The 27,194-nt window shown below is 44.2% G+C and overlaps 5 protein-coding genes across 7 annotated transcripts; 3 read left to right on the forward strand and 2 right to left on the reverse strand.

The window, feature by feature from the left end:
- Positions 1–234: 234 nt before the first annotated feature.
- On the forward strand, positions 235–20,934 carry Syn1 (Syntrophin-like 1). 3 transcript variants are annotated; one of them, XM_017143899.3, is made up of 8 exons: positions 235–833; positions 8,797–9,103; positions 9,164–9,642; positions 17,235–17,444; positions 18,061–18,365; positions 18,974–19,168; positions 19,229–19,597; positions 19,660–20,934. In XM_017143899.3, the coding sequence occupies exons 2-8, from the start codon at positions 8,862–8,864 to the stop codon at positions 19,741–19,743; spliced, it is 1,884 nt and encodes a 627-aa protein (XP_016999388.2). In that variant the 5' UTR covers positions 235–833; positions 8,797–8,861; the 3' UTR covers positions 19,744–20,934. The 3 variants fall into 3 exon arrangements, with proteins under 3 accessions (XP_016999388.2, XP_016999390.2, XP_016999389.2); XM_017143901.3 differs by having other exon boundaries at positions 18,061–18,359; XM_017143900.3 differs by having other exon boundaries at positions 235–656.
- LOC108058917 (uncharacterized) lies at positions 12,395–13,210 on the reverse strand. The gene has a single exon (XM_017143902.2). The coding sequence runs from the start codon at positions 13,208–13,210 to the stop codon at positions 12,395–12,397; it is 816 nt and encodes a 271-aa protein (XP_016999391.2).
- A 1,197-nt stretch (positions 20,935–22,131) lies between the features above and the next one.
- LOC108058910 (uncharacterized) lies at positions 22,132–23,138 on the forward strand. The gene has a single exon (XM_017143894.3). The coding sequence runs from the start codon at positions 22,167–22,169 to the stop codon at positions 22,965–22,967; it is 801 nt and encodes a 266-aa protein (XP_016999383.2). The 5' UTR covers positions 22,132–22,166; the 3' UTR covers positions 22,968–23,138.
- Positions 23,139–23,963: 825 nt separating this feature from the next.
- LOC108058914 (uncharacterized) lies at positions 23,964–24,976 on the reverse strand. The gene has a single exon (XM_017143898.3). The coding sequence runs from the start codon at positions 24,795–24,797 to the stop codon at positions 24,060–24,062; it is 738 nt and encodes a 245-aa protein (XP_016999387.2). The 5' UTR covers positions 24,798–24,976; the 3' UTR covers positions 23,964–24,059.
- Positions 24,733–27,177, forward strand: LOC108058913 (uncharacterized). Its single transcript, XM_017143897.3, has 3 exons — positions 24,733–24,842; positions 25,962–26,821; positions 27,065–27,177. Exon 2 carries the CDS (start codon positions 26,315–26,317, stop codon positions 26,807–26,809), a length of 495 nt encoding a protein of 164 aa, XP_016999386.1. The 5' UTR covers positions 24,733–24,842; positions 25,962–26,314; the 3' UTR covers positions 26,810–26,821; positions 27,065–27,177.
- The last annotated feature ends 17 nt before the right edge of the window (positions 27,178–27,194 follow it).

The following is a 27,194-nucleotide window of genomic DNA, read 5'->3' on the forward strand; positions in this document are numbered from 1 at the left end:
TCGACTCTTGAAGCCATTTTCAAATAAATTCGTATTGACACATACAAATATTTTATTTTTAATTCTAATTTTACAAATTAATTATTTGTTAACAAATTAATAACAATTTAACAACAACCCTATTCGGTTAACAGAAATCCAACAGCGGGGGAGATTGAGCAGAGAGCTGCTAAGCTGGCTTTGGGAGCGAGCTTTGGGTGAGCGCCGAGTCTATTTAAGCAACCCGCAACCATTTATTTTTTTAATTCTGACGCTCACCCGCGCTGCGTTTGGTTCCGATTCCCATAAAAATATTTAAGAAAATATAGCGAAACATACTCGATATCCGACTAATCGCTGGGATAATCCAACTCAAATAATGTCCGAATTGCAGTAAAAGTTGATGGATATTTTAGTATTTTTGTATGTTTTTCGCAACGCAACTTTCTAACGGCAACGAATTCAGCTGCGCGCTTTTTCAACGGCTTTCCACTGAGCCGCCGCCGTCGCCGAACAAACAATAATAATGAAAAGCGCCAGACAAAAACCGAAGAGCTAATTGCCCGACCAGTATTATAGCCATTTGTTAATTGTTATTTCTGGCTGACGTCGCGTAAATGTTTGCATATCAATCGACCAAGTTTTCGAGCTGTTGAACCAGGGAGCTGCCAAGTAGTGTAATAAAATCAAAATAAGTTAAAAGCAAAAAATCCTTAATACACACACACACACGGAGCAGACGTCTAGTGGGAGTGTGTGTGCGTGAGTGTAGGTGTGTGTTTATGCGCAGGCGCCAATTCGAGTTTCTGTGCATTAATTGCTTTTCGCAAAGTACTCTGCAATACGATCGAAAGGTGGGTGGAAACTCGTTTTCTTTGTTATTAACTCTTTTATTTTTGACGAGTTTTTATTAAAGTCTTTTTGACGTGCGCATTTATTCGTCATCTAAGTGCGCCCACCCACGCATGATGGCCAGAAACCGAGCCCCCTCCCCCTTGCCACCACCCGCACATTTACTACGCGCGCTTTGCCGGAAAGCTTCGTCTCTGCGACGGCGTAAGCTTTTTCTTTCATTCAAGTCGCTGCTGCAGTCGTTGCCGTTATGCTGCGTGAAAGTTAATTCCGTTTACTATCGGCATTCATCATCATCATCATCGCCAAGCCGCCCGCCCACACACTCCCACTACCGCCGCCCACCACCCACGCTCCGCACCTTTTGCCGGCTTTTTGTGCTAAGCATTTAAGCAGTAATTGACATGCATTCGCCGATATGTGTTGACAGATAACCACTACTACTATTTTTTCTTGCCACTTGCCATTTACCATTGCCCTTTTCCTTTCCCTTTCCCTTTCGCTTTGCCTTTGAAAATGTGGGTGGGCTTCAGGGGGATTATTATTACGACGGGATTAGGGTAGTGCCTGCCACGAAGCCCAATTTTCATCATCTTGAGTGCGGCTTAGAGTGTTACCATTGCAAGCGGGTCGGGTAACCGAGACCAAAACAAGCTCAAAGTTTTTGGGTCCTGGATTTTATTTGCATACCCGTATTTGGGTTCGAAATTAAAATAAATTACGATTCAACTACGGCGATTAGTTTTACAGCTGAGTTAGGAGATGGATTGTCTTCAAAGTTTTCTTGCCAAACCAGCTTACTGCACTTATAAAACCCATAATAATAAAACCACTAAGTGAAACCTTAAAAGTCTCATTACCTCATTAGGTAGAAAGAGGTTGGCGAGCACGTTTTCGTTTAGAACTTTTGCATTCTTGAGCACACTCAGTCAGTACATGTGATAAAAATATTTGGTTAACCCAGTAAATACTGTTGAACTTAGTTAACTAATTTAAATAGATAGAAATGGAATATTGTTATTTTCATTGCCAAAAATAAATGCAAGCTCTTCGCTTTTAAAACCATTTATTAAGACGTCTAAAGTAATACAATAAATGCGTAGATACATAATAAAATAATATATATTTATTACATTTTATTCCAGCCAAAATAACTAAATTATTGATTTAAGAAAGGCTGTGAAATGTTAAGGAACGTGTTCAATGTCAATATAGACTAAATAAAAATACATTTTTCTACAAACTTAGTTATATTTTTACTGCAGGAACACATAGATAAATACCAAATTTTAAACAAAGCGTAAACATTTAATTGGATTATAGATATATTCCCCAAAACCACCAAAGCATATGTGCACTTTTAAGATTATCCTTGACAAAACACGACCTAATTATGACCGGTCCCGCTTTAAATGTGCGCTCTCTCCCAGATCACTTTCATATTCAGCGTACAAATTACGTTTCTAGAGAAGTGTAATCCGCTTTTTGGCTTAACATTCTGCTGCCGGCTCTCCAAGAGAAAGAAACCAAATTGCGCTAACTTAATCAGAGCGACGTGCAATTACGTGCATTAGAGCATTTCCACTTGGTCGTCCTGCTCCTCAGCTCCCCAGCTACCCAGCTACCCAGCTGCTTAGGTCCTTTCTTGGCCCGACTCTTGTTCCATTTGTTTCCGTTACCTTTTGTCATCCATCGCGCCTTTCAACAGCTCACCGAAGCGACGGAGAGGCGATGGTGCCGTCGAGAAAATATCGCACTTAAATTGCACTTAATGAAGCTGCATCATCACATTTTGCATTTCATGCAAAGGCACACTGAAAACAAAAGGCACAAGAAAACGTAACAATCATTTAAAGTTATAACCATTTCTTTTATACAAAAAAAGATTATAAAAGGTCTCATAGAATCCAAAATCAATAATAAGGAATCAATAATCATGTTATAATTAGACATCATAATATAGGTTACGCTTTTCCTTGATTTAAAAATATTATCTATAAATTTTGCTCCGTGCTGCTAGAGTATGTGTGTTCATACGCCTGGCGGATGGATTCACTCCATTGCCATTTCTTTCCGTACGTGAGGAGATTCCATACTGGGAGAACAATGCTTCAGCCACTTGCATTCAACAGACAAATGAGTGGAAATTATGCCAAGACACTGGCAATTAATAAGTGGAGAAAAGCAACGTAAGCCATCCCCTCTTCCGTCTTCCGTTTGACTTTTGTCTCTGGCCACCTGCTGTTAGCCGCCTTCAGTGATTACAGACACTCCGCACACCTTCCCCACCTGTCCGTCCCCTGATCCCCTTCAAGCCGAACGTCTCATTTACATGCTTGCATTGGGGGCGTCGAGTGTTTGCCAACGGCAATACATAATAATCCCCAGGTCGGTCTGCACTGCACGAAATCAGTTGGTTCCATTGGCTCCTTGATTCTTGTCGACGTGCCCTGGGCTCTGGAAAATAATTGGGTTGTGTATCATGATTTGATTTTAATGGCCCTTCACAACGATAGCTGTGATTGACTTAATAATTAGGTATTCTTTCCACAAAAATTTGCATACTAAAACCAAATTTCGAACAGAATTTCTGAGGAAATATTTCTAGGTCCAAAAACAATAATTCTCGAAAATTGATTACCATATATTTAAATATTATTTACTGTATTAATAATATGAGACACATATTTTTAAAATTAATTACTATATATTTAAATATTATTATATATATTAATAATATTAGACACATATTTTTAAAAACCTCTTTAAACATATCCTAACCTGCTCAAAAACTTCTCGTGCAAATTCATCCAGGTCAGGCCGACCAGTTCTTGGCAATTGTTTTTCCCAGATTGTCAACTAATATACATAAGCAGGCGTGCAAGTGGTTCTGGAATTGGGATTGGAATTGGGCAAACACCAGAACTGTGGCCATAACGCCCACACCCCACCATCCGATACACACGCAACCCCGTACACATAAGCCTCTCGAACCCACACTCGACAATCAATATAAACGCATTTTCATAATTAATCAATGCTGAATAATTTGTCAGATAGAGTCAGGTTATGTTGTGGCACTGGGCGAGGTGTGGGCGGGTGTGCTAATAAGCAAATCTCGGAGGTTTGTTTTGGCTTTTATCGGTCGCAGCGGCGGCTTTGCGGTGAACACATGAAAAATCTATCTATCCGAATCCCACACACACGACAGCAGGAGGCCAAGCCAACTGTGAAAGCCGCGTTTACACTAGGACCCAAATGGGCGATAGTAAAACGTTATAAATAGATGTGGATTTGAGGTTTAAAAGCAAACACTAAGTGCAAACTTTTAAATTACGTGGATTAAATAAGTTTTGCTTTAAAGGTTATGACCTATAACGTAACTATAATGACTAGTAACATAATATCCTTTTGCATTTCAATATTTGCGATTGAATTTTGATAGTACTTCATGTTATTTGAGCTGCTTATCTTTCTTGTGAAACTTTAACCAAACTAATCGTCTCTTTTCAACTGGTAAAGTGTAAACGTGGCTCTAATAAGCTCATAAGGGTATTTTACTTTCCGCTGAGTATCTCACATTACAAAAATAACTAACAGCATCGGAAAAAAGTCGGGTAACTAAATGACTAAACAAACTGGGTATCCAACAGCATCTCCCCTCTTTTTCTGGCCCACAATTTGTGTGTGCGGCATGTTCTGGGTATTATGTGTATTTAAAGATCATTAGTGCGCAATTTATATGTAGATATTCCGGAATATATGTACGTAAATGCGTATCGATTTCCACCAGTTGAGCGGGCTGAGAGCTTAATGCCAGGCCCAACGTGTGGCGGCATTGTTAAGAATGATTAAGAGGCTTCGATGGCATCAGTGGCCAGGCGGTTGAAGAGGTCGTGCAGGTTGAGGGGGTTGGGGAGGTCGAGAGGTGGGCGCAATGTGGGCCGAGGGCTCGGGGCTCATGGCGGTGTCAAGGCCAAGCGTTAAGACATGTGTTCTCCGGTGGGGTCCTACCTTAATCGAAGCTAAGCCGGATGTGGGGCCAAATGAGAAAAAAACGAGAGTGGCGGAAAATGGAACTTGCTTACGACGATGAATTGGCTTAAATAAAGTGAAATAACCATAAAAAGCCTTGCCTTTTACCATTTCTATATCCACATTTTCCGAAGGGGAACTTTTCTTTCTCACAAATAGGAAATTACAGCTCCTGCCTAAAGTATGAAATTCATTCTAAAATATTTATTCTTCACTCCTTTGGACACAATGGCTAGAAATTGATTTTCCCATTAACATTAAACGATTTTCACCTGGGCTTTTCATACGCCTCTGCGCTACTCCCTCTATTTCCCCAGGCGCCCCCAAGTATGCAATAAAAAAGCGTTCCGCATTTTAAACGAGCATTCAACGTGGGCTTTCTCTGGCCGCCATCCATCCGCAATATATCGTTGTCAATTTCGCCGATAACGATCAAGATTCCATTAAACGTATAAGAGACTTTTCCGCCATCAACTGGCGCAGCATTTTTGCATACATTTCCATTAAAATGCAGGAACCTGGACCGGTTCAGATAAAGAGAATTAAATGCAGGGTCGAGGCGGGAAAGGTTGCGGATTAAATTAATGTGGGGAAACAATGCGAGGGCGCCAGTTGTTGCCACTCGCTCTAATGAAGCAACATTTGCACACTCACACAGGCACAGATACGCACCCACACAGCTGCAGGACGGAGCAAATAGCGCGAATTCCGTGGAGCTTCTGCGGCAACAAAAAGAAGCCAGAGCCAGCCATAAATATTTTTCGAAATAAATTCTCGTTTACAAATTATGATTTTATGACTTTTTGATGGCGCCGCCACAGGACCCACACTTACGCAATTCCCGCACACACACACATACGCAGGGTAATATATTTCCGCTCGCCAAGAGGAGGGAGCGAGAGGGGCGACTCGAAGGAAAAACGCTTTACGTATTTATAGCAATTTCGCATTGGGCGCTGCTACCGCTTTATATATCGATACAAAGGACCTCCATTTTCGCCCATCACCAAGTTTGCATTAAAAAAATTGGCACAAAAAACAAAAAGGCAAAAAATCTGACAAAAAGGCATGCCTTAAAGCGACGCCAAAAAAAGTTATTACACGAAAGCGCGAAAAAATTCTGTTCGAGTTGAATGCAACTTCCATGTGAATGTATGTGTATGTATGGGTTGCAGCAGCTGCTGCCACTTCCCAGCATTTGTGTGCCATTTTTTTGTCTGATTTTCGCGCTGCCTACTTTTGGGCGCATAATTTATGACCGCCCGGCATTAAATTAGCCAAAGCGTCGCATGAAAAACGGCAGAAACGCTGGCGACAAGCGACGTCCGGCGCTTATTAGGCGATGACATGGCGGGGCTGAGGGGGGCTCCAATTGCCGGGGTGTTCCAAAGGGGGCGTGGCACACATCCCTACAAACAGTCCGAATCTCAGTCGGCCAAGTCAGCGGGGCCGCAACCAACATTTCACATTTATTTTAGTAGAGTTTGTTTTCACTGCTTTAACTTTTTCGCAATTTATCAAATATTTAGTTTCTATTTTCCGTTATAGCTTTTTAGAAGTATGAAAATATGATGAACACAATTGCACTTTGGCTACAATTTTTATTTAATTTATTTAGAAACCAAACAACAATGAGAATACTTGCGATAATTTATTTTCTGAAAATGAAATCCACATAGTCGTGGGAATATTTTGGTGAATTTTTCAAACTTAATTACGATTTCTTTTGGCTATTGTTTTTTAAACGCTTGTTTTTCTACAATTTGAATACAATGAATGCGGCATTAAACAAGTGATTTTAGGAAATGCTATGTTCTGTCGCAAAACAGTTGTGAGTTCATTGTTTCACGTGCAATAATAAGAATCTCGTGTTTTTTAATTAATGTTATGACATCATTGTGCAGCATTTTTAGGGAATTGGAGTGCAACTGCCGTTTGAACTTTACAATCTGATCGAAAAGGGGTTAACCCCATTTGTGATCCTTCTAGGCTTTAAAATGTAGTAGCTAAGTCATTCCTCACAATTTACAAAAGGAAAACTAAGGAAAATTTTAAATAATTTGTTAGGTTAACAACATAAATTATATTGATTTATTTGATTGACAAAAATGTAGAAGACTTTTGGTAAATTCCCGTTTGTCATTGATTGAGACATAGCTCTACCCTACACACAAAAAGCGACACGTAGGGATCATATCCATATGCGCGTGGTAAATTTCTAGTATGTATGCGCATATTGTTTTTACCATGCAATACTGGTAAAAATTATTTTAAATAATATCATTTTGCCATTTTTTCTGTTTTGTGGATTCTCTGATCAATAAGAACAACTAAATCTCTCAATTCGAAATAGAGCGGGATAGCGCTTAAAGATACATGAGTGGGAGGGAGAAGACATATTCGACGTTCGAATTGGGCCTCTTAGATGTTGTTTAATACATGTTTAAGTGTTGAGCAATAGAATTGATATGCCCCATATCAAGTCAAAATTGATACCACAATATCAAATTGATCATCTTTTCATATTACGTTTTTTTTGGGGGTAGTACATTTGATAAACTTTTCCAGACTCACCAGTCAACCCTCGTTTCTTGCCCTTAAATGTGAATACATACATATGTACGCCTTGAGTATGTTTGGGTGTGTTTACTTACAATTATGAGCGTGTTGATGACAACGTTGCGCCTTCGTCCTTCGTCTCAAGCAGTCACACACTTGGAAAAGTTTTTTATACATTTTCGCCAAGTCTTCGGTGGGGGCCTTGAGCTGCGGCATTGCAATAATAATTACAAATGTTGCACAATAAATTGCAAAGTAAACAGACTTGATGACGGCAGCAACATTGGAAGAAGCAGCAGCAGCAGCAACAGCGGCAGCGGCAAAATTACTTCCTGCTGAATCGTAGCGGAAATGTACATACAAATGGCACTCACACAGACGCAATCACAATCACAGAAACAGGATGTGTCTGACTGGAGCAGTCCTTTTCCGGTTGAGAGCGTGAGCACGAAATCGAATTGGATGCTCGCTCTGGAGTCGCAGTCTCTGCCAGCAGTCCGATTCCCCCCTTATCCTGTGTCACGGTGGCATCTCTGGCAGGAGTCCTGCTCCTCGGAGAGTGGCAACTTGTCAAATAGAAAATCATAGAAAAAAGTCCCGCGGCGGCGACAAGATGCGTAATTGCAGAGCTCCGAGCGGGGAACTGTTGCACTGCGGCTGCCAAGGATGCGAAAGGATGTGTGTGGAAGGATGTGGCCGGAAATGGAAGGCTGTACGCCCCAAATGCCACGGCTTTTGCATTCCGGCCCTGGTGTCGCCACCTCCCTACCATCTACCGCCCGTCAGCAGTGCTTCTTGACTTGTCGGAGAATGCAATAAATCCTGGACTGGCAAAACAATGACAAATGTTCCCTCTTCCGCTACGCATTTCTGCCTCCGTGTGTGTCATCCGCATGCCGGACATTTAATTTCATATCCCTCCCTCTGCCTCCTGTCATCTGCATGTCTAACTGGAGATCCCATTGAGACTCAATTGCAAATCGTTGGCAACCAAATTGTGATTTTATCTTAATGGCCCACCTGGCTGGGAGCATTTCTCATCTGCAACAGGCTCATTTGCACTGCGTTCTTTAAATGACCACAGTAAAAATTGATTCCCTTATCTTGGCAATTAGTTTTATATGACTTAGCATCCGTTCAACTGGCACATTGTTAATTATGGCACAAATACCAATAAATTAGGCTAAGCTTTTACGTTTCCAGACACAGTGAATTGATAAATTTTAAAACCAGCAAGGACTGACTTTATTGCTGGGCAATTATTAATCTCTTACTACAATCTTGTGCTAGTGAATTGCCCGAAAGTTGCAGTTAAACAATATTTTTAATTAAGCCTAAAAACTAAATATTTTATACTGTTTAACATTTTAGCCCATGCTGGCGACTACCATGTAGAGTGACATATCAGCACCGCGAATCGAAGTCAGAGAGGAATCATGGTGGAATCCTCCAGTCTGGGGAGGACCCCGCCGGCGGCCCAGCAGCCCATTCCGCAGCAGCACTCCCCGTCGCCCTCGGGACTGCGGTGCGGCAACATGGAGACGAGGGTGCGAGGCGCCTGGTACCGCGTTCTCGTCACGCTGGAGACGGACTTCCTGGCCGTCAGTCTCGACGAATCCTGTGAGGCGGCGCAGCCATCCAACGATGGACAGTCTACCACCCTGAACGGAACCTTGGGGTGAGTTGTGCGGATGATTAGTAATGACAAATCGAATTTAACCATCCTGTTTCTCCCCAGGAGCAATCACAGTGGCGGAGGAGGCGGTGGCGCAGGTGGCGGAGGGTCTAGCGGAGCTGGCCAGAACGGCACCCTGCCCAGCTCTGCCTCGCTTCAGGGGATGAACATCCAGGACACGGAGCTAGATGGCTCCGGCAGCAACGACAATGGGGATCTCTGTCTGAACAACAACAACAATGCCGGCGACGGGGGCGGCATGGATATGTGCGACGTACCTGACCATGTGGCCAACCAGAAGCGTCATGTGCGGATCATCAAGTCGGACAACAACGGCCTGGGCATCTCCATAAAGGGGGGTCGCGAGAACCGGATGCCCATCCTCATCTCGAAGATCTTCCGGGGCATGGCCGCCGACCAGGCCAAGGGACTCTACGTGGGCGACGCCATCCTGACGGTCAACGGGGAGGAGCTGCGGGACGCCACCCACGACGAGGCGGTGAGGGCCCTCAAGCGATCCGGTCGAGTGGTGGATCTGGAGGGTGAGTACACACCGCTGATACATTCGTTACCCTCCCCGTGCCAGAATGTCAAATTGTTATTTGCGTAAAACATTTCGCACACACGGAATCGGAAAGGTGGAGTACCGAAAAAGGGAAGAGCTTAAAAAACGCGAGTCAAACTAACAAGTAAACTATGAGTACCATCGCGAACAGTTGGGCACAGTGGGTTGAAGAAGCGTAATTTGACTAAAATTTAGAGTCGGTAGATTATAACATCCTATCATTTCTTTATAGTCTCAATATTATTCGTCATCGGATTTTTATTATTTTTTTATATTTGTTCGACTTAATTTCTGTTCTCCTTTCTGAGCTACCCACAAAAATAAGCATGTCGTTGTAAAATCGATATGTGCATGTAAATGTATGGTTATGCAAAACCCATATCGTTTTTACATGAACACTCATTTCGACCATATCAAATTTACCTAGCCCCATATTAAGTTAAAATTGATATTACATTATGTAAAATCGATCTACGCTTCACATAAATTTTTTTTTAGGTTTAAACATCCTGCTCACAACATGGACAACTTAATTCAAGAACATCGATGTACATATGACCAAAGTTCTAATCGCAATCCCCAACTACGAACTAAAATCCATCTCAAAATTCAGATCCCTCTTAGCAACAATAAATTTGAAACATTTTTTATCTGCTGCTTGTTTTTGTGATAAATTGTGTCTTTGATTCCCTCCTCCTTCCCCGCCCCATAACTGCGCAGATAATCTTTTACAAACTTGTTCAACCGTGATTAATTGACCGACAGTAGGGATTCTTTTTTGTCCCGTTGTTGTGGCATCCGTCCCATGGTGGAGTAGCGAGTCGGAAGGGCGGAACAGAGGGTTTTAGTGCAAATACATACGTGGGATTACTCAGCAAAACATGCGAGTTACTGCCGCAGCCACTGCGACTGCGACTGCTATTGCCACTGTTGCAGCTGGGTTCTGTTATAAATCCCCCAGCATCCAGATCCACCCCCCTTTTGGCCCACCGCTTCATGTTGACTGTTAGCTGTTGACTGCCGTTAGTTGCGCTGGTTTGTTGGCTGGCTGGTTGGTTGGTCGGTTGGTTGGTTGGTTCGTTGCCTGGTTTGTTTGCCCCGGCTTGGCAATGAGTAATGAGAAAAGTTTTCTTTCCATTTGATCAAATGGCCCAAAAATACATAGTCGCTTCTTGTGGGTGGTGCACCCGCACAGCGGCGTCGAGTGGCAAAAAGCGAAAATGGTTCAGGTTGTGGAAGGTTGGATGCTGGGATGTTGCGATGGCCTGCTACGCACTGCATTCTCAACTGTCTGAGTAGCTGGCACGCAGAAGCTGGGAGACATAAATAAGGAAAGGGCTATAGGTGAAGAAAGGTAAAGATATAGGAGGAAAATAATTATCGAGGTTTGCTAAGCTGCCTGGAGGGTCATTTGAGGAGCCCAGCTGATAGGCAGCCATCAAAGCTCTTACTCTACTTAAATTTTAATAATTATACCCGTTACTCGTAGAGCAACTGGGTGAAACTATAATATCCTCTGCGAGAGATTGTCATTTCATTCACTTGTTCCACATAAATTTTCCCTTTTTTAAAGACGGCTCTTACACCTGAATAAATATCCATTTAACTCTGTTTCAAATTAGCTCAGCCCTTGCAAACACAACCACTATTAAAGTAAATTCATACTAAATCCAAACCACAAACTCCTCAGTAATATTGTTCCCATTTAATCTAACCTCTTGAACGGTTCAGTGAGTACCAGTTATCTGCAAGAACACGCTGCACAGGCAAATATTCTGGCACCGAACCCATCGACCCGACACTTTAAAAATGAATGTACAGGGCCGGGGCCTGATCTAATAACAACCCAAGTACATAATCACACCAGCACATCATCATCGTAATCATAATCACAGACACACAGACACAGGGAGGACAATGCCTAATCAAAGTGGTCGGGCAAAGTTGGAGCATCGTTTCCTGTTCATCTCCATTCAGTTGTGTTTTCGCTTCGCTTTGCTCGGCTCCTCGCACAAAACACAATAAACAATAGTAAGCATCAATTAGGCGATGTATGGGTGGATGTCCTTGCGCACACACACACATCGCTCACGCAGCGGGCCAATCCCAGACCCACCCACTTGTGCATCCTGTGGGCGTGACCCAATCACAAGCCAAACCATTTGGCATAAACAATGCAATGAACCGTGCACGACAATTTTGCTGAAACAACTTCCTCTGCGGAATGATGGGGAAAGGCTGGAGTTGGATCGGGGAATCCCCTCTGACACAGCCAATTCCATTTCCTTGACACACACATTTCCTGGGCACCAGCTGCTCCGGCTAAACAATCGCTTTAATTATATTGCGTTTATGCCAGGTAGTATTTGACAAATCTTTTAAAGATCCTGGAAAAATGTTTCAAAATGATTGGATTCAGTAAATTATACCTAGAAGTATAATGATTGTAATGATTATTATTTAACAAATCTAACAAGCCTTGAATAAGCCTCAACTAAGGGCCGTTTTCTCGCCGTTTAAAGTAGGGTTAAAACTCTGATTTCCCATACGATTTCAAGGTTTTAACCCCATTTTAAATTTAACAAACGGACGAGAAAACGGCCCAACCCTTTTCCAATTTCATTTTCATCGTTAAATAAGTTTTACATAAACGCAGCGAATGTCCAGTTGAAACAAGTACGTATATTTTCGTTAGAATAATCCCCATTTTTAGATGGACAGGTGAATCCTTAGATCCTCCTCAGTCGCTCGCTCCTCAAGCGTTGTCGTGGCTGCTCCACGGCCAGGATGAGGCGACCGAACTGCGCTCCCCTGGCGCCCACGGGCAGCAGGATGAGGCGTCCGCTGGCCAGCTCGTTGGTCAGAGCCTCCTCGGCCGCCTCCTCGTCCACCAGCTCCACCTGGGACTCCTCCAGATCCAACTCGTTCTCGGGTTCGCTCAGCTCGGGCACTCCGTAGGTGGTGGCGGGTGGTCCGTATGTTCCTGCTGGGGTAGCGGCCTTGACCTCCGCCTCCGGCTCATTGTCCTGCGTTTCCGCTTGGCCCAGGGCAGGGACATCAGCAACAGGCTGCTCGCTGCCAGCAGCAGCAGCGCCATCGGCGGCAAAGTCCTCGACGGCCTCGAGTGCGGGTGGCTGAAAGTCCCGGGCGGGCTCCTGGGCTACCACCTCCACGGTGTCCGGCTCCAGGGGATCCTGCTCTCCGGGGGCTCCGTAGGTGTTGGCGGGCGTACGGACGGACACTTCCAAATCCGCCTCCGTTTCCGCTTCCGGTTGCTGCTGCTCGGTGGTGCTCAATGGCTCGGTACTCTCTAGGGTCTCCACTTCGCTGGTGGTGGTGGTCAGTGGTTCCGTCTCGAGCTTGGGCTGCACTTCGCCGGGCAGATTGAAGGCAATCCTGGGCCGGAAGCCAGCCGCCGGATAGGGGGTGGAGGAGTACTCCACCTGGCGCTGACTCTTCGCCCGACGCTGGGGCATGGCAGAAACGGCGGAGAGGGCCAGAAGGCACATGGCCAGGATCAGGATGGGTTGGCGCTGGCTCTTCATGTTGATTGGTGGACGGATGCTAACGGTTTGTGCCCGGCTGCTGTGGGTGCCCCGCTATTTATGCCAAGCGTGCAACCGATTCTCCCATCAGAATTCAGTAACGGTCGCAAGGTCGACGTTGCCGTTGCCGTCGCCTGGGGTTATGATAACTCACTCGATCCCAGATGCACAGTGCGAATCCGAATCGGAATCTGAATGTATGGGACAACTGACAATATTCGCGCATTTAAAAACGTATCGTGGCCCATCAAAGCAGCCATCAAGCTCAATGTTAATGTCGCTTTAATATCAACAGCCGAGCAACCCCTCCCGCAAAACTTCAGTTCCATCTCGGGCTTAGCCCTCCAAGACTCACGTCATCGTCGTCAACGTGCCTCGCATGCCACGCAGCCCAGAGCCCCAAAGTATCAGTATCAGTCCGAGAGTCTGACTCGCATTTAATTTTGGGCCAGCGCATGTCCATGTTGAGCCGCTGGTGATCCATTTCGCCGCCTTTCTGGGCCAAAATATATTACTGCGAGCCAATTACAGTGGTGAAACTATTTTCGGAGATTTTCGGCACTGCTACGAAGTTTTGGTGCTCTGCTTACAATTTGTAGAAAATTCAATCGATGAACGTATACACACAAAAACAATACGCCGGGATCAAATCGATTTGCCCTATATCAATTCAAAATTTATACTAAATAATATGAAATTAATCATCGTTTCATATCAAGTTCTTTTTGGTTGTAGATTTTATTCGACGAGTAATCTATACTAGGATCTTCCCTACATAACATTTTTGAAATATTAAAAATGTTTTCTAAATTATTATTATTATTTATTTTACAATCACTATTTTTTACAATTTGTAACTTAATATTCATTTAAACATATCTACTTAATACTTAATTATTATTAAAAAATGGCTTACACTTTTTAATACCCCAGGCAAAGCCTTCTTCCAGTTGTAAGTCTTTAAAGCTCATCAAAAAGTTATAAACTCCATTAAGTAGCAATAACAGTTTATTTTATTTAAGCTCATTTACATTTAGATATTCACTTATTTGGAAAACCCATTTCCCTCCCGATGAACCAATTCAATCAATTAGCCAATTTACCCCGCACCACAGGCGCCAGAAACTTGCCTTCACTGGCCGCTTTGTTATTGAGTGAGCATTTTGATTTTCGGCATTTGGTTTGCGGTCGTTTTCATAATTTCAACGGTGTGTTCATTAAATTAAAGTGGCCCAGATCTATAGGCACGCAAAGTGGCGCAAATGTAATCACAATTTCAAAAGCCTTTAGCCATGAATGGGCGGCGACATGCTTAACAGCTCAGAACTATCCTGCCCCATTTCTGCCCACTGACTTCGGCCCGAGCTCTTGATTCGAACTTCAATTTACAAGTTGGCCAAGTTGCTTGCCAAGCTCCGCTGGCCGCTGTGCGCACAACTTTGGCCCAAAGTATTTGCGCGCAGGCAGCCGTCTCATTGTAATTTAAATAAGCCAGGGGGGCGGGCGGCATTCGGGGGTTCTGCAACTGGATTCCAGCTCCGACTGCCAAATGTCAGCGACAGATTCCCGAGATGGCGACGGAGGCGACGACAGTTGGCTTTGCTCGCCTCCCAGAAGTCCATTAGCAATGGTTTTTACAGCTTGGCACACATTTGTGGACCCACCGGATCCAACAATCCGCCCACCAACCCACCTTCCCGCCCAACCAACCCATCCAACCCACCGGCACCACCCAAGTGGCCCCTACTTAGCCGACCTGCCCACTTCCTCCCCAGGAGCGCGTGAGATTTTACTCGCAAAAGTTTTGCGCAAAGTTTGTTTTAACGCACGATTTGCCGAATTCCGAATGCCGCCTGCTGTTGATATCATATTCCGACCGGCCACGCCCACTATACGGCTTGCCTCTTTGATTTATGCTTTGGGGTGGCAGCAATGCCGGATTTTCAGGATTTCCTTTTGTCGGCAAAGGTGTAAAAAAGTTTTTTGGCCTGACTGTGAATTAAGTGGGGTAATGTGGAAAGAGCTAAAAGCCACGAGAGAGCGGCGTCAAATGAATGCGATTTGAGTAATAATATTATCGTAAAGATGATCCCAGAGAGAAGTGTAAAGCAAAATGCAAGGGGCTTAGATCAAATTAAATTAATGATTTCTTAAGAGCTTAGGAAGATTAGCGGCGTCATTGGGGAACCAACGAATATACTTCAAGGTATATATTAAAAGAAAAATAAATTGTTTGCAAAACAATTTTGGAGCATGGTTATTTATATAAAGAGTTTCGGGATAAAAAGAAAATTATCTTTACTTAAAAGCTTACAATAATTGAACAGACACGTCCAGCAAATAAATTAATTTTCAAAAAGACTTTGCGTAAACAGCAGAGGCTTATATTAAATTGCTGTACTCGCCGTTTCTGGTTTAACCCACATGCCAGAAGCACTAAGCAAATCCTTGACTTTAATCCTTAGTGGATTGTTTGTAATACCATATTTATTTGAAAAATGTAAGCGCAAAATATTCATACTTAAGCAGCTAACAATTGTGGCCTGCGGTGGTTTTAGCCAACTTTTCCATAACTTGTTTGTTTTTCCAGAATGCTTTTTTAGCACAAACACACACTCTCATGGAGCGGGCAACTTTATTTACACTTAAATGCAAAAATTTGCACAACTTATTACCGTTGTTATTGTTGTTTTTGCTGTTGCATCTAAACTTTTGCCGCTGCCAGTTGCGTTTCTCGTTTGTCGTTTTTGGCTTAGTTTGCTCTGCAGTCCACTCCCAAATATCCCAAACCGCCCGAAGACCCCATCCCCCTTTCTCCCGAAAGCTTCGTCACACTTTGCGCCTGCCGCTATGCAACATTTTTTATTTTTAGTTGCTCCGCTTGTTTGGCTGTTTGTTTGTCGTCGGTTGCATATTTGTGAATGCAAATGTTTGCAGAACTCCAGGAGTAGGAGTGCCTGTGGGATTTGGGCAGTTGGAGTGCCCTGGCGGCTTCCACCTTCCAGTGCCCGGTAAATGCCAAGCAATTAGCAACTGGGTGGCGCTGGCCCAACCCCACACCGCCATCCCATCACCCATCCGCCGTGTGGCCGTCTGCTCTAATTAGTTGAGCTAAACACACGAATGGAGTCGGACAAACCGCCGCCAACCGTCGGCCGATGGCATTAAGTGTGAAAATTGAATTTCCAAATCACTCGAACGGCAAACGACGACAACAACAACAGAAATAGCAGCGACAGCGGCAACAGCAAACGGAAATTGTGCAAATGTTGTGGGCGGAATTCTGAGCATATCAAGTGGGCTGGGCTTTGGCTGGGGAATGGTATGGGACTTACCAGTTAGATATACGAGACTTGGAGAATGCCCCTTTCCCTCAGAGGCAGAGCACCTGGCATCGTCAGCACGATTTGCATAGTAGTTCCACAGTGGCTTACTAGGTAATCCATACGAAACACAAAAACCTTTAAATTCAAATCGATATAATAGTCAAAGCCAGAAAAGCTATACAAATATTTAGCTAGAGCAAACATATTAGTGTAATTAGTTAAAGCCAAAAAAATTGGATTATTCTAACATCTTTATTTTAAATAAAATATATGACAATATCCTAAGTCAGATTTTATTTGTAGCTTCCTTTTTGTCATTTTCTAATAAAACTTATGTTTACCCTTTGGAAGATAAGAAGGTAGAATATTTTACCGCTTTGTCATTGCCCTGTGCCCACTGTTCTCAAGCGTTCGACGCCAGTCGAGGGACTTTGGGTGTGCAAATCGAATAAAAATGGAGCGGAAACTCTAATGAATTTATGCCGCAGCGTTTGCCAAGACTGCCGCAGCAGCAACAGCAACAGCAACAGCAACATCGGCTTTAACGAAGAAGGCTCCAACTCCCTCTGATTGAATGCTGGGAGTGCTGATGACACTGTTCCCCACATCCTTCCTGTATCCATATTCATGCGCTATCGTTTGATTTTTACTGATGCCTACATATATCCCTGGTGGGATTCCTCCTGTGTGCTTTGCAGTTAAATTCCTACGCGAAGTGACGCCCTACTTTCGGAAGGCGAGCATCATCTCGGAAGTGGGCTGGGAACTGCAGCGGGCCTTCCTCTGTCCGCTGGGACCGGGCGTCCCCACCTCGCCGCCCGCCCCGAAGACTACACCCCGGGCGGATACGCGATATATCCCGCTGCAGCTGACGCATCTGGCCAGAAATCTCAAGTACATCGACCCGGGTAAGTTAATCGACCGTATATATTATATCGTATTATATCGTATTCCTAGCATGTAAAATAATTAGAAACAAGAAAGGAAGCTACCTTCGGCCAGCCGAAGCTTATATACCCTTGTAGATAAAAGAATACTCACTCGGTGCAGTTCCAGGGATTCCAGATTCAGCGTTTCGATTTATTTCAATTTTGTTTTTAAGTAGTCAAGAATCAAAACGCCTACTTCCTACAAAGTTACAATGAATTTTCTTATATTTGATTGGGAGCCTTAAGATATAGTGGTCCGATCCGGCTGGCTCCGACATATGTACTACCTGCAATAGAAAGAAGACCTTCGGGAAAGTTTCATCGCGATAGCTTTAAAACTGAGAAACTAGTTCGCATAGAAACGGACAGACGGACAGACGGACAGACGGACAGACGGACATGGCTAGATAGACTCGGCTATTGGTGCTGATCAAGAATATATATACTTTATGTGGTCGGAAACGTCTCCTTCACTGCGTTGCAAACTTCTGACTGAAATCATAATACCCTCTACAAGGGTATAAAAATATTTATCTAATTCCCAAATATTGTTATAGATTATACTCAAAGTCGATCATCTTTCTTACTCCTCTAGAGAATCGATGCTTCGAGCTGCACTCGCCGGACGGAGTGCACTCCTGCATCCTGCGTGCAGCGGACTCGGCAGAGGCCTTGGTCTGGTTCAATGCCCTCCACTCGGCGATGGGCAGCAGCACGCAGCGAGCTTTGGCCGAGGCGAATCGGGCGCTGACCAACCTAATCGGCGAACTGAAGCACATCGGCTGGCTGAGCAAGCGGATGAGCGGCGGTGGCGGCGGAAGTTCTGGGAGTGCCGGGGGTGGAGCGGCCAGCGGGGGCAGCGGCACCTCGAACAGCGGCGTAGCCGGCGAGCTGGTAAGTGTAAGTTGACCCAACATCCACATTAATAAATACTACATTTTTAAACCCATATACTACAAAGCAAATCACAACTCTTATATTTCAAATGAATCACTCTCTGATTTATTAGTAGTTCTCGGATTTTATGTTACGACATTTCAAAGATGTATAAATTATTTCTTTTTTTATATTTATCAAAAAATATATAAATAAGTGTTTAAAGCTGGTTTCTGATTATAAACATTATTTTTGGTTGGTCTTTAATTCTAAGGATAACTATCAATGTAGTCTATATACTAATCTATACTTTCTCAATTTTAATGACAAATGATAATAACTTTATAATACCACCATTTGTATGGTCCTTAAAAATTAGAGGGGATTCGCATCTTAGTTGCGCGACTTGACTGCTCAAAAAGTTCTGTCCTTAAGATATCTTTAAATTGCGGTACTAGTCTGCATTGCTTCGAACAGCATCAACCACTGAGTAGGAAATAAAAGAGGATTATGAAATCATGTATCATGTTTTAATTTATATGTATTTGAACTAATAGCAAACACTTTCTTTAAGTAGAACCTTTCCTTATCTGATGAGAACCAAGTATACAAATATGCCTTCTGATCCACAGCCCAGCGGTCGTTCCAGTTCGGAAAGCTCGGATGAGAGCGACAAGTGGCTGCCCATATTCGTGGCGGTTACGGAGCGTGAGTTCCGGATTTACGAGAGTGCTCCGTGGTCGGTGGAGGCTTGGAGTCGTCCCCTGGAAATCTACGCCCTGGCCACGACGCGTCTGGCAGGAGCCGGCAACAATTCCTCCCTGAATGTGAGCGGAGATCTGGCCTCGGCCTGAAGCAGATTTTTTAAGAATTGTATCCTTTTGCAGGGCCAGCAGACCACGGTGTTCTGCGTCCGCTGCGGCACCGCCCGCGGCGTTCTCGTCTACTGGCTGCGCTCCGAGACGCATAGGGACATGGCCGCCTGGGCCAGATCCCTCGTTCAGGGCTCCCATCAGGCGGTCAGCTACCAGAGGGAGTTCTCCTTCCGCTGCCTCTTCCAGGGCCGGCAGTGTCAATTGGTTGTGCACATAAATCGTGGCTTCTTTCTGTACGATTGCGGTGGATTCGCTCCGACCACTCCGACGGTGGCCACCTCCAAAACGCAGCTGTGGCAGTTCGCGTTCGACAAGCTAAAGGGCTCCGCGGATGATGGGACCAGGATGTTGTATCTGGACTTTGGCGATGACGGAGAGATTGTGAGTCCCTACGGCTCCCCCGAAAATGCCAGTTTAATGCAACTTGGTTGTCTTCTTTGCAGGAACTGGACATGGAGTGCTGCCCCAAGCCGGTTGTTTTTGTCGTGCACAACTGCCTGTCGGCCAAAGTTCATAATATTGCTTAGAACGAGGTTGAATCGGAGGGACAATCTGATAGTTGTTGATGTTTCGGGCACATTGGATGCGCATTTGGATTCCTTACAGAACCAACGTGCAATTTATTTAATTATAAGATTGTCCAAAGCTAAATTTTTTTTGGTCAAGTATTATTGTTTTTTTCAGACACTTAGTCTAAACTTTGTTTTTAGTGGCTTTTAGCCACATTTGTACGTTCTAATGACATTTTTCTAAGTGCAATATTTTGTTAACTTTGTCAATTAACCAAAAATTAATCAAGAACTTCAAATTTACCTATTCAATTTTAAATTTTGGCTCAGCCTAAAAGCAGACCACAAAGAATTATGATTTAATATGAAATTCTGTTTTGCCTAAGATATTAGCGTTTTAAATGTAAGTCCTACCTAAATTACGACTTAGTTAATTTAGCAAAGAAGGGTTTAGATAGTGGTAGATGAGTGAGCATATCGCGCTTCCTGGTGGCTATGGAAATGGATTAGTTGGATAGGTTTAGCAGGAAGAGAAGTCAGAAACACAAAGGTAGATTTTTGAAAAACAAAAAACACACGAAGCACAAACCAAAAACAAAAAATAAAGAAGAGTAAGACAAAACGGAAAAACTTTATTTAACTTGTAAGTAGGCGTAAATTCATTTTATACGTGTGTCATTTACACAGGTTACCATCTAAAGTGAAATCGAAAAACGAAATCTAATTCTATGAACTCCACAACATTTGCATATAAACGTTGAACAATAATTATCATAATTGTACTTAACTAATAGTATCTTGAATCTTGTATCTAACGAAGCACACATATCTCGACGCCCACTCAGTGGCATCGATATCGATCTTGGACTATGCTCCAAACTAAACTATACATAAAATCATATAGTTACCTAAAAGATACGAGTATATCCAGGCCATTTCGCAATTTCCCCCACTCTTCATGTACAAGCCATCGATCATATGCAATTATTATACATTTATATCTACATATAACACGACACATACTCATTTTATGAAATTAGAAATTTCGGTATAGACGAAAACCACACAACAAACATGAACAACAGATGTAATACAAGTAATGACAGAAATCAATAAGGAAATAACAAAGCATAAGACGTACAATATTTTTAACGTAAGTAGTGTTGAATCTTCGATAATAAACTTATATATATAAATACTATACCATTATTTAAAGCAGTTTTGTACTTTTATTTCCCAAGGGGGGATCTGTTTGGGTACTTTTATACTTGAAAAACACTGGGGATAGTAAAGGAGCTTAAATCCTTTTCAAAATAAAGTTACCAAAAATCGTAAGAGTATTCTCGATCAAATCCAGTCTATTCTATTCCACTGAAGCAACCTCGGGAATCCAATTAAACCACGCACAAATGCCATTACTCCAAGTTAACCCTTCAACGACTGTTGTGCATTTTATGCCTGCAAATATTTCTCTGGGTCAACAGGCAATCAATGAACTTGTAGCCTGTTGCCATTGTTGTTGCCCTCAAGACACATTTATTTCCTGTGAGTATGTGTGTTTGTATGAATTTATTTTCAATTTTATCATTTCCCATTTAAGACGAAAACAAAGTCACCCGAAGAACGTGACCAGCATGTCCAACAGCTGGCACGGTCAAGCCACTAACTTTGCTCATCACAAAGTTAAACCGACAAAACTACACAAGCTCACACACAGATACGCACCAACACATAGGCCGCACATATAATTGAGGTCAAATTACTAGCTAGGAACCTACATATTCCTTGATAAATTCTTAATTTTATTTTGTCAAGGAACAACAGAAAACATTTATTTAGAAATTAAAGTTAATGTAAATTTATATGGTGACATTTTGTTGCAGTTTTTAAATACATTTAAATCATTACTCTTTAAAAATATTAAAATTCACCTTTACTTTGCCATACTTAGATATATCTGAGGATTTCAGCACATTTATTATTTATTTTGTTTATTCAGAATTCAAATCAATAAGTGATAATTACAATAATATTTGTTTTGACTTTTAAACACTATTATTTTTACCTCTACTGTGGCGATCCAGTGTGTGCGGCGGAGGTAAAGGCGAAAATGTAAAGTGACTTTTTGGGGTTGGCACTCTGGCCATCGTTGCGGTCAATGGGGGCTGTGGGGGCTTAAGGTGTAACGAACGACCCAGGCCTTTTCGGCCTCCTTCAATGCCACCACAGACTCGCACAACACCCTCCGACAGACACTCACACCCACACCCACAGACTGGGCGAATTACATTTCCGGTTTGGGCCGCTTGCGGAAGTTTCGCGTCAAATTAAATGCTCAGGGCTAAAATTATGACAGCTCCCGAATGGGTGGGAACCACTGGTATAAATACGCCCGTCTGGAATGGACTGCCATCAAATCGTCAACAAATTGACCAGCGAACATGTGGAAAGGATTCGGTTGCGCACTTCTCTGCCTGGCTTTGGTCCAGGCGGCTGTTATCCGTCCCGAAGGGGATGCGGCGAGTCCGGAAACCACCACTAGTGTGGTTATTGTGGACCAAGAGGGGGATGTCACCACCGAGGAGGCCACCACTTTGGCGGGTCCTGCTTTGAGTCGCGATGAGGAGGCCAGCATAATGATTGATCCCGCCCCGGGTACTCTACAAGAGGATGGCGCCGTGCTGCAAGAGAAGTCCGGCAAGCTCCTGCTGCTCAGTACATCCCCCAAGCGCCTGCATGAGAACGAGCGGCAGCTGGAGGAGCAGGATGACGCGGGGGAGGAGAACAAGGCCGATGGGGAGGCCACCACAACCGAGCAGCCAAAGGAAGGCGTGGAGCAGAAGGAGGAGGAGGTCGGCCCAGAAAGTCCGACCACAGAGAGCAGCACAACTCCGGCCACGACCAAGCTGTTTGCCATCGATGCCACCCCGGCCGGAGTGGATTCCCCGCCCCCGAACGTGGCGATATCCCTCTCCCAGGACAATTCCAATGCCACTGTTTCGATTGCCGAGCAGCCGCAGGTGCCCGGCGACAATAATGCGGCCGTGGAGTTGGCCCTCGTGGAGTCGGAGGCCGAGTACGTGCTGGTGGACGGCAGCCACGACGACCTGGACCTCCAGCTAGCCAGCTTCACGCACATCGACAGCGATGTCCACTTGCAGCCGGTGGTGCATTCCGTCGAAATCGTGCCCACCAGCCTCGATGATCCTTTGATTGTCAATTACGTGCACAATTTGCGATGACTTGGCCAAGGAGGCGTGCTCGGGCGAATCAATTAACCCCGTGCGGCTGTCATCCGGACTCTGTTAAAGCTTCTTCATACCTCTTTTATTATGACTTTTGTTAATTTTTTGAATATACCTCTCGAGTGGCTAATAGCCTTTAACGAAATAAATAAGAACGTACTAATTAAATTGAAAGAGCTTTTTAAAATTGTAGGCTGGTCAATTTAAATCAAAAGAAGATTCAATTGTTGCCTTTTTAAATTGGATTTGACAAAAACAAATCGGTTCGTAAATATGGTACTTTGTGTTAGCATTTATTGGAGCTGTCGCTTCAATTGAATGCCGCGCTGAACCCACGAAATTCTCACATAAAAAATTCAGAAATATTGCCATAAATGTCTGCCACGGAAACTCCTCCCGCTCAACAAGTCCTTCTCGGAAAAACGCAGGTTCAATGTTCTCCGGTGGATTCGCAGTCCCGCCGCCTGCTCCTCCTCCACTCGGATGGGACGGAAGAAACTCGCATACTCGTTATTCAATTTGAATCCTCCATGAAGACTGGATGCGGGGAGATGGAGGCCCTAAGCTCCACCTCCAAAGACGCCTCACGCCTTTCCGCATGCCACGCACGTCCCACGGTTAAAACTTTGCACATCCGCACGTCAAATTTAATACGGATGCCGGGAAGAGGAACTCTCTGGCTGTCTCCAGCCATAGCCAGTCACAATTTGATAGAAAACAGTTTGTTGCTTGACGCGGCTCCTCCTTCAATTGGGAACGAAAACAACATTTAACAAAACATTCAATGACGTTAGAGAAACAAAGTTTGGAACGTGCTAGAACTTCCGGTCGATGAAACGATGAGAGTGATGACGTTATGATTTGGATTCGGATAAAAACATCTAGAATATCCTTGCTGTCAAGTTGAAGAAAGCACCAGCAGTTGAATAAAAAGAAGAGCTACTATACCTATTAGTATTTTGGCTTTTCTTCGCAAAATAAACACAATTCACATCAATTAACAAAGGAAAACATTTATTTGTTCACACGCAAATATCTAAAAATACTGAACTGTTAACAAGGATTATAATATAGCTCCCATCGCAACTCTCACCACCGCTGCTCCACATGCGTGGTGTAAACGAATCCCCGGGATCTCGGAGCCTGAATTAGAGGCTGCGATCGCAGAGGAATGGCCACCGGAATGGAGGACGGAGCTCTGGCAACGATAACAGCAGGGCCCAAATTGCCAGTAATGACCACACTCTCCGCATCGGGCTCGTCCTTGGATCCTGGTTCCGGTGTGGGTTTCAGGGGATCCGTGCTGACCCCACAGACGGGATGGTCGGCATTGCTGTCAGTGGAGTTGCTGGCGGAGATCAGCTGCTGCTCCTCCGGATTCTGCTCGGTGGGCAGGCGAAAAGCGCGACTTGGTCGGTAGCCAGCTGCTGGATAGGGAGCCTTCTCGAAGGCGCGACCAGAACGGGAGTCCACTGCCGGAGAAACAGTGGTAGTGTCCAGGGAATCCCAGTTGGTGGTGGTGCTCCAGTCTCCAGTTGCCTCCGTGGTGCTGGTCGAGAGATCCTCCAGAGGCAGCTCGGTTGTGGTGGTTAGCAGACTCGCATCGAGACCCGATCCTTCCTGAACCTCAATTTCTACTTCACCTGGCAGCCAGAAGGAGCGACCTTGCGGCCTATAGCCCGCTGCTGGATAGGGCGCTGCCTTAACCTCAACCGCCTGGTCCTCCTGCACACTGACCGCATAGCGATTAATCCTGACCTGACGCGCTTCGATCTGCGAGGGACTAAACCCCCAAAGGCAAAGGATAACGGGTAGAAGCCACTGCATGCTGAACTTTCGATCTCGGCCGGATTTAGACACAACTGATTCCAGGTGCGATTGTGGGCGATACTTTTATACAAAGTTCTCGAAAACGAGAGTCGTCCCGGGGAATATAGACATGAAGCTTCTATATCGACACGACATCGATTAGGCGCACACTTAATGATTTATTTTGCATAGCTTTTTGTTTGTTTCTGGTCGCCGCCGGCAAAACCACGTCCGCCGCCAACTCATCCACCACATCGCCCACATTATCACCGGTCTCCAACTGCCACACTGATGTCCGATGTCCACGTCCGATTCGCCATGTTCTATGAAAATTAAATGCGTTTCGTACGTGATACGCAATCCAATCCCTAACCAATTGAAAGCGAAAACGAAACGAAGTCGCCATCGACTGTTGTCAATTGCATTATGCTGGAATTGTCAGTTTGAGTGTTAGAATTTTTGATTAAACACTTATAATCAATATTTATGCGATCAACGATTTGGCGCTGAGGTGAACACCAAGGTCACAAGGCCCATTCCTCAAACGATTGTTTTAAGTCACGTCCTAAACTATCATTACATAAAATGAACTATTGATGTTTTGGTTTAGTTAATGGGGGGGAGAGAATACTTTGTAGGAAAGAAATTTACAATTAACACTAAATGTATATATAGCTACTAACTTTTTGAGATGTGTAATTTTTAGGCATTTTAAGTTTAAAGCCAGAAGGCATTTAAATCATTTGTAGAATCGCAAACAAGTCTAACAGTTTAACCATTTGTTAAAGATATCATTTTGTTGACGTTATACAATCGCTTACAAATTACAAAAAACACTTAACAAAATATCTATAGGTACCCAGAAAAAAAGTATCCTAACTTAAATTGAGGAGCAATTTAAAACCATATGGACTTCAACGCATTTTTGAGTCATTTTAAGATAAACGTTTATCCTTGTTTAGCCATTTTAAATACATTATTCCTGAAATTAAAGTCGATTGTCAAAGTTCTGAGTGTAGAAAGTTAAAGAAGATTTATTAGTCATTTAACATATTGTGAGTTAAGTTTTAGTCATTCTCAAATTAAGTCCGTCACTCTTGAATAGACTTTTCAATTTCCAATATCCTTTAACTTCACCTCAAATTTACGAGCAACCATTAATTCCCCCTCCTGTCACATTAGGAGCATTTTAATGTTGAGCGATTGGCTTAATCGAGGTGGAGCACACTCTCTGATTTTGGACTGATTGCTGGAGGAACCTCGGACCTCTGCATCTGCTACTTCTTTCTGGTCACGTCGTAGGCGCATAAAGACGCCGCAGACACCGCCGATCGTGGGGAACCAAGACTATAGTAGTGAGCCGACGTCAGAGCGTAGGTCCAAAAAAGGATGCCCGCACTGGGTCCACGCGCCGCACACTAAACAGGTGCCCATCCAAGTCCTACCTATAAAAGCGCCCAGGGGAGCTCTTCCAGTCATCAGTCGTTGGTTCAGCCTTCCCATAGATACACTTCCATCACATCAACTCAACCACCATGGCCAAGTTTCAAGTTATCCTCGTGGTTGCTGCTCTAAGCCTGCTTGCCGCATCCGAGGCCCAGCAGCAGCGCTACTCGCAGCGCTTGAGCCGCGGACGCTCGAGGTACTCCGCTCGCCAGGAGCTGGCTCCCGCGGACGGCGGTGATCCGGACGCCGTGACGCCCTATCCCTCGGCCGACGAGCTGAAGCCGGAAGTGCCCTTCGATGAGGCGGCGGCTCCCTCGGCCGCTGAGCCCACACCGGATGCCGTTTACGGACCGCCCGATGCTGCGCCCAACAACGCTCCCGATGAGGTGTACGGCCCACCGGACGTGACCGGAAACGATCTGCCCGCCGCTGACATTCCGGCCGAGCAGGCTCGCTTGGTAGCTGCCAGGAGGGCGGCTAACTACCGGAGAGCCGCCCAACCCGTGGCCTACCGTCGTCTGGCTTCCGCTGCAGCACGTCCGGCCAAGTTGAGCGCCGCCCGCTCCACCGTGCGACGCTTCTAGAATAAAATGCAGGTTAGCAACTGTTTCAAATCGATGCTTTTATCTGTTATGCCTTTGTTTCAAGCAACTAAATTAAGCATAACCCTTAGCATTGTCTTTTTCACTTATCCGTCCTTTAAGTTATTGAAAAGGGAAGTAATAGAATTTATAAACAAATATCGCAGAATTCTGAATCTACACAGATCCTTCCAGAGCTATATTAATATTGCATTAATTTTCTTACTGACACTCATAATCTTTTTTCCATTCCAACAGCCAACTCAAAACAAAAACCCATGACGATCCAACCGAGACACGATGACGACAAAGCTACACACGCGCACACTTTTTCACCTGAACACACCGATACATATACATATGAAACCCCTACTCGATTATAATTTAA

Source organism: Drosophila takahashii, chromosome 3L (genome assembly GCF_030179915.1).
Source record: "Drosophila takahashii strain IR98-3 E-12201 chromosome 3L, DtakHiC1v2, whole genome shotgun sequence".
NCBI classification, from domain to species: domain Eukaryota; kingdom Metazoa; phylum Arthropoda; class Insecta; order Diptera; family Drosophilidae; genus Drosophila; species Drosophila takahashii.

Excerpts from the sequence above, each read along its gene's own strand:
- Syn1 (XM_017143899.3), top strand. The coding sequence starts at position 8,862 with ATGGTGGAATCCTCCAGTCTGGGGAGGACCCCGCCGGCGGCCCAGCAG. Across the intron at positions 9,643-17,234 it reads TCGAGTGGTGGATCTGGAGG|TTAAATTCCTACGCGAAGTG; the intron begins GTGAGTACACAC and ends TGTGCTTTGCAG. Across the intron at positions 19,598-19,659 it reads TTGGCGATGACGGAGAGATT|GAACTGGACATGGAGTGCTG; the intron begins GTGAGTCCCTAC and ends TCTTCTTTGCAG.
- LOC108058917 (XM_017143902.2), bottom strand. The coding sequence starts at position 13,210 with ATGAAGAGCCAGCGCCAACCCATCCTGATCCTGGCCATGTGCCTTCTG.
- LOC108058910 (XM_017143894.3), top strand. The coding sequence starts at position 22,167 with ATGTGGAAAGGATTCGGTTGCGCACTTCTCTGCCTGGCTTTGGTCCAG.
- LOC108058914 (XM_017143898.3), bottom strand. The coding sequence starts at position 24,797 with ATGCAGTGGCTTCTACCCGTTATCCTTTGCCTTTGGGGGTTTAGTCCC.
- LOC108058913 (XM_017143897.3), top strand. The coding sequence starts at position 26,315 with ATGGCCAAGTTTCAAGTTATCCTCGTGGTTGCTGCTCTAAGCCTGCTT.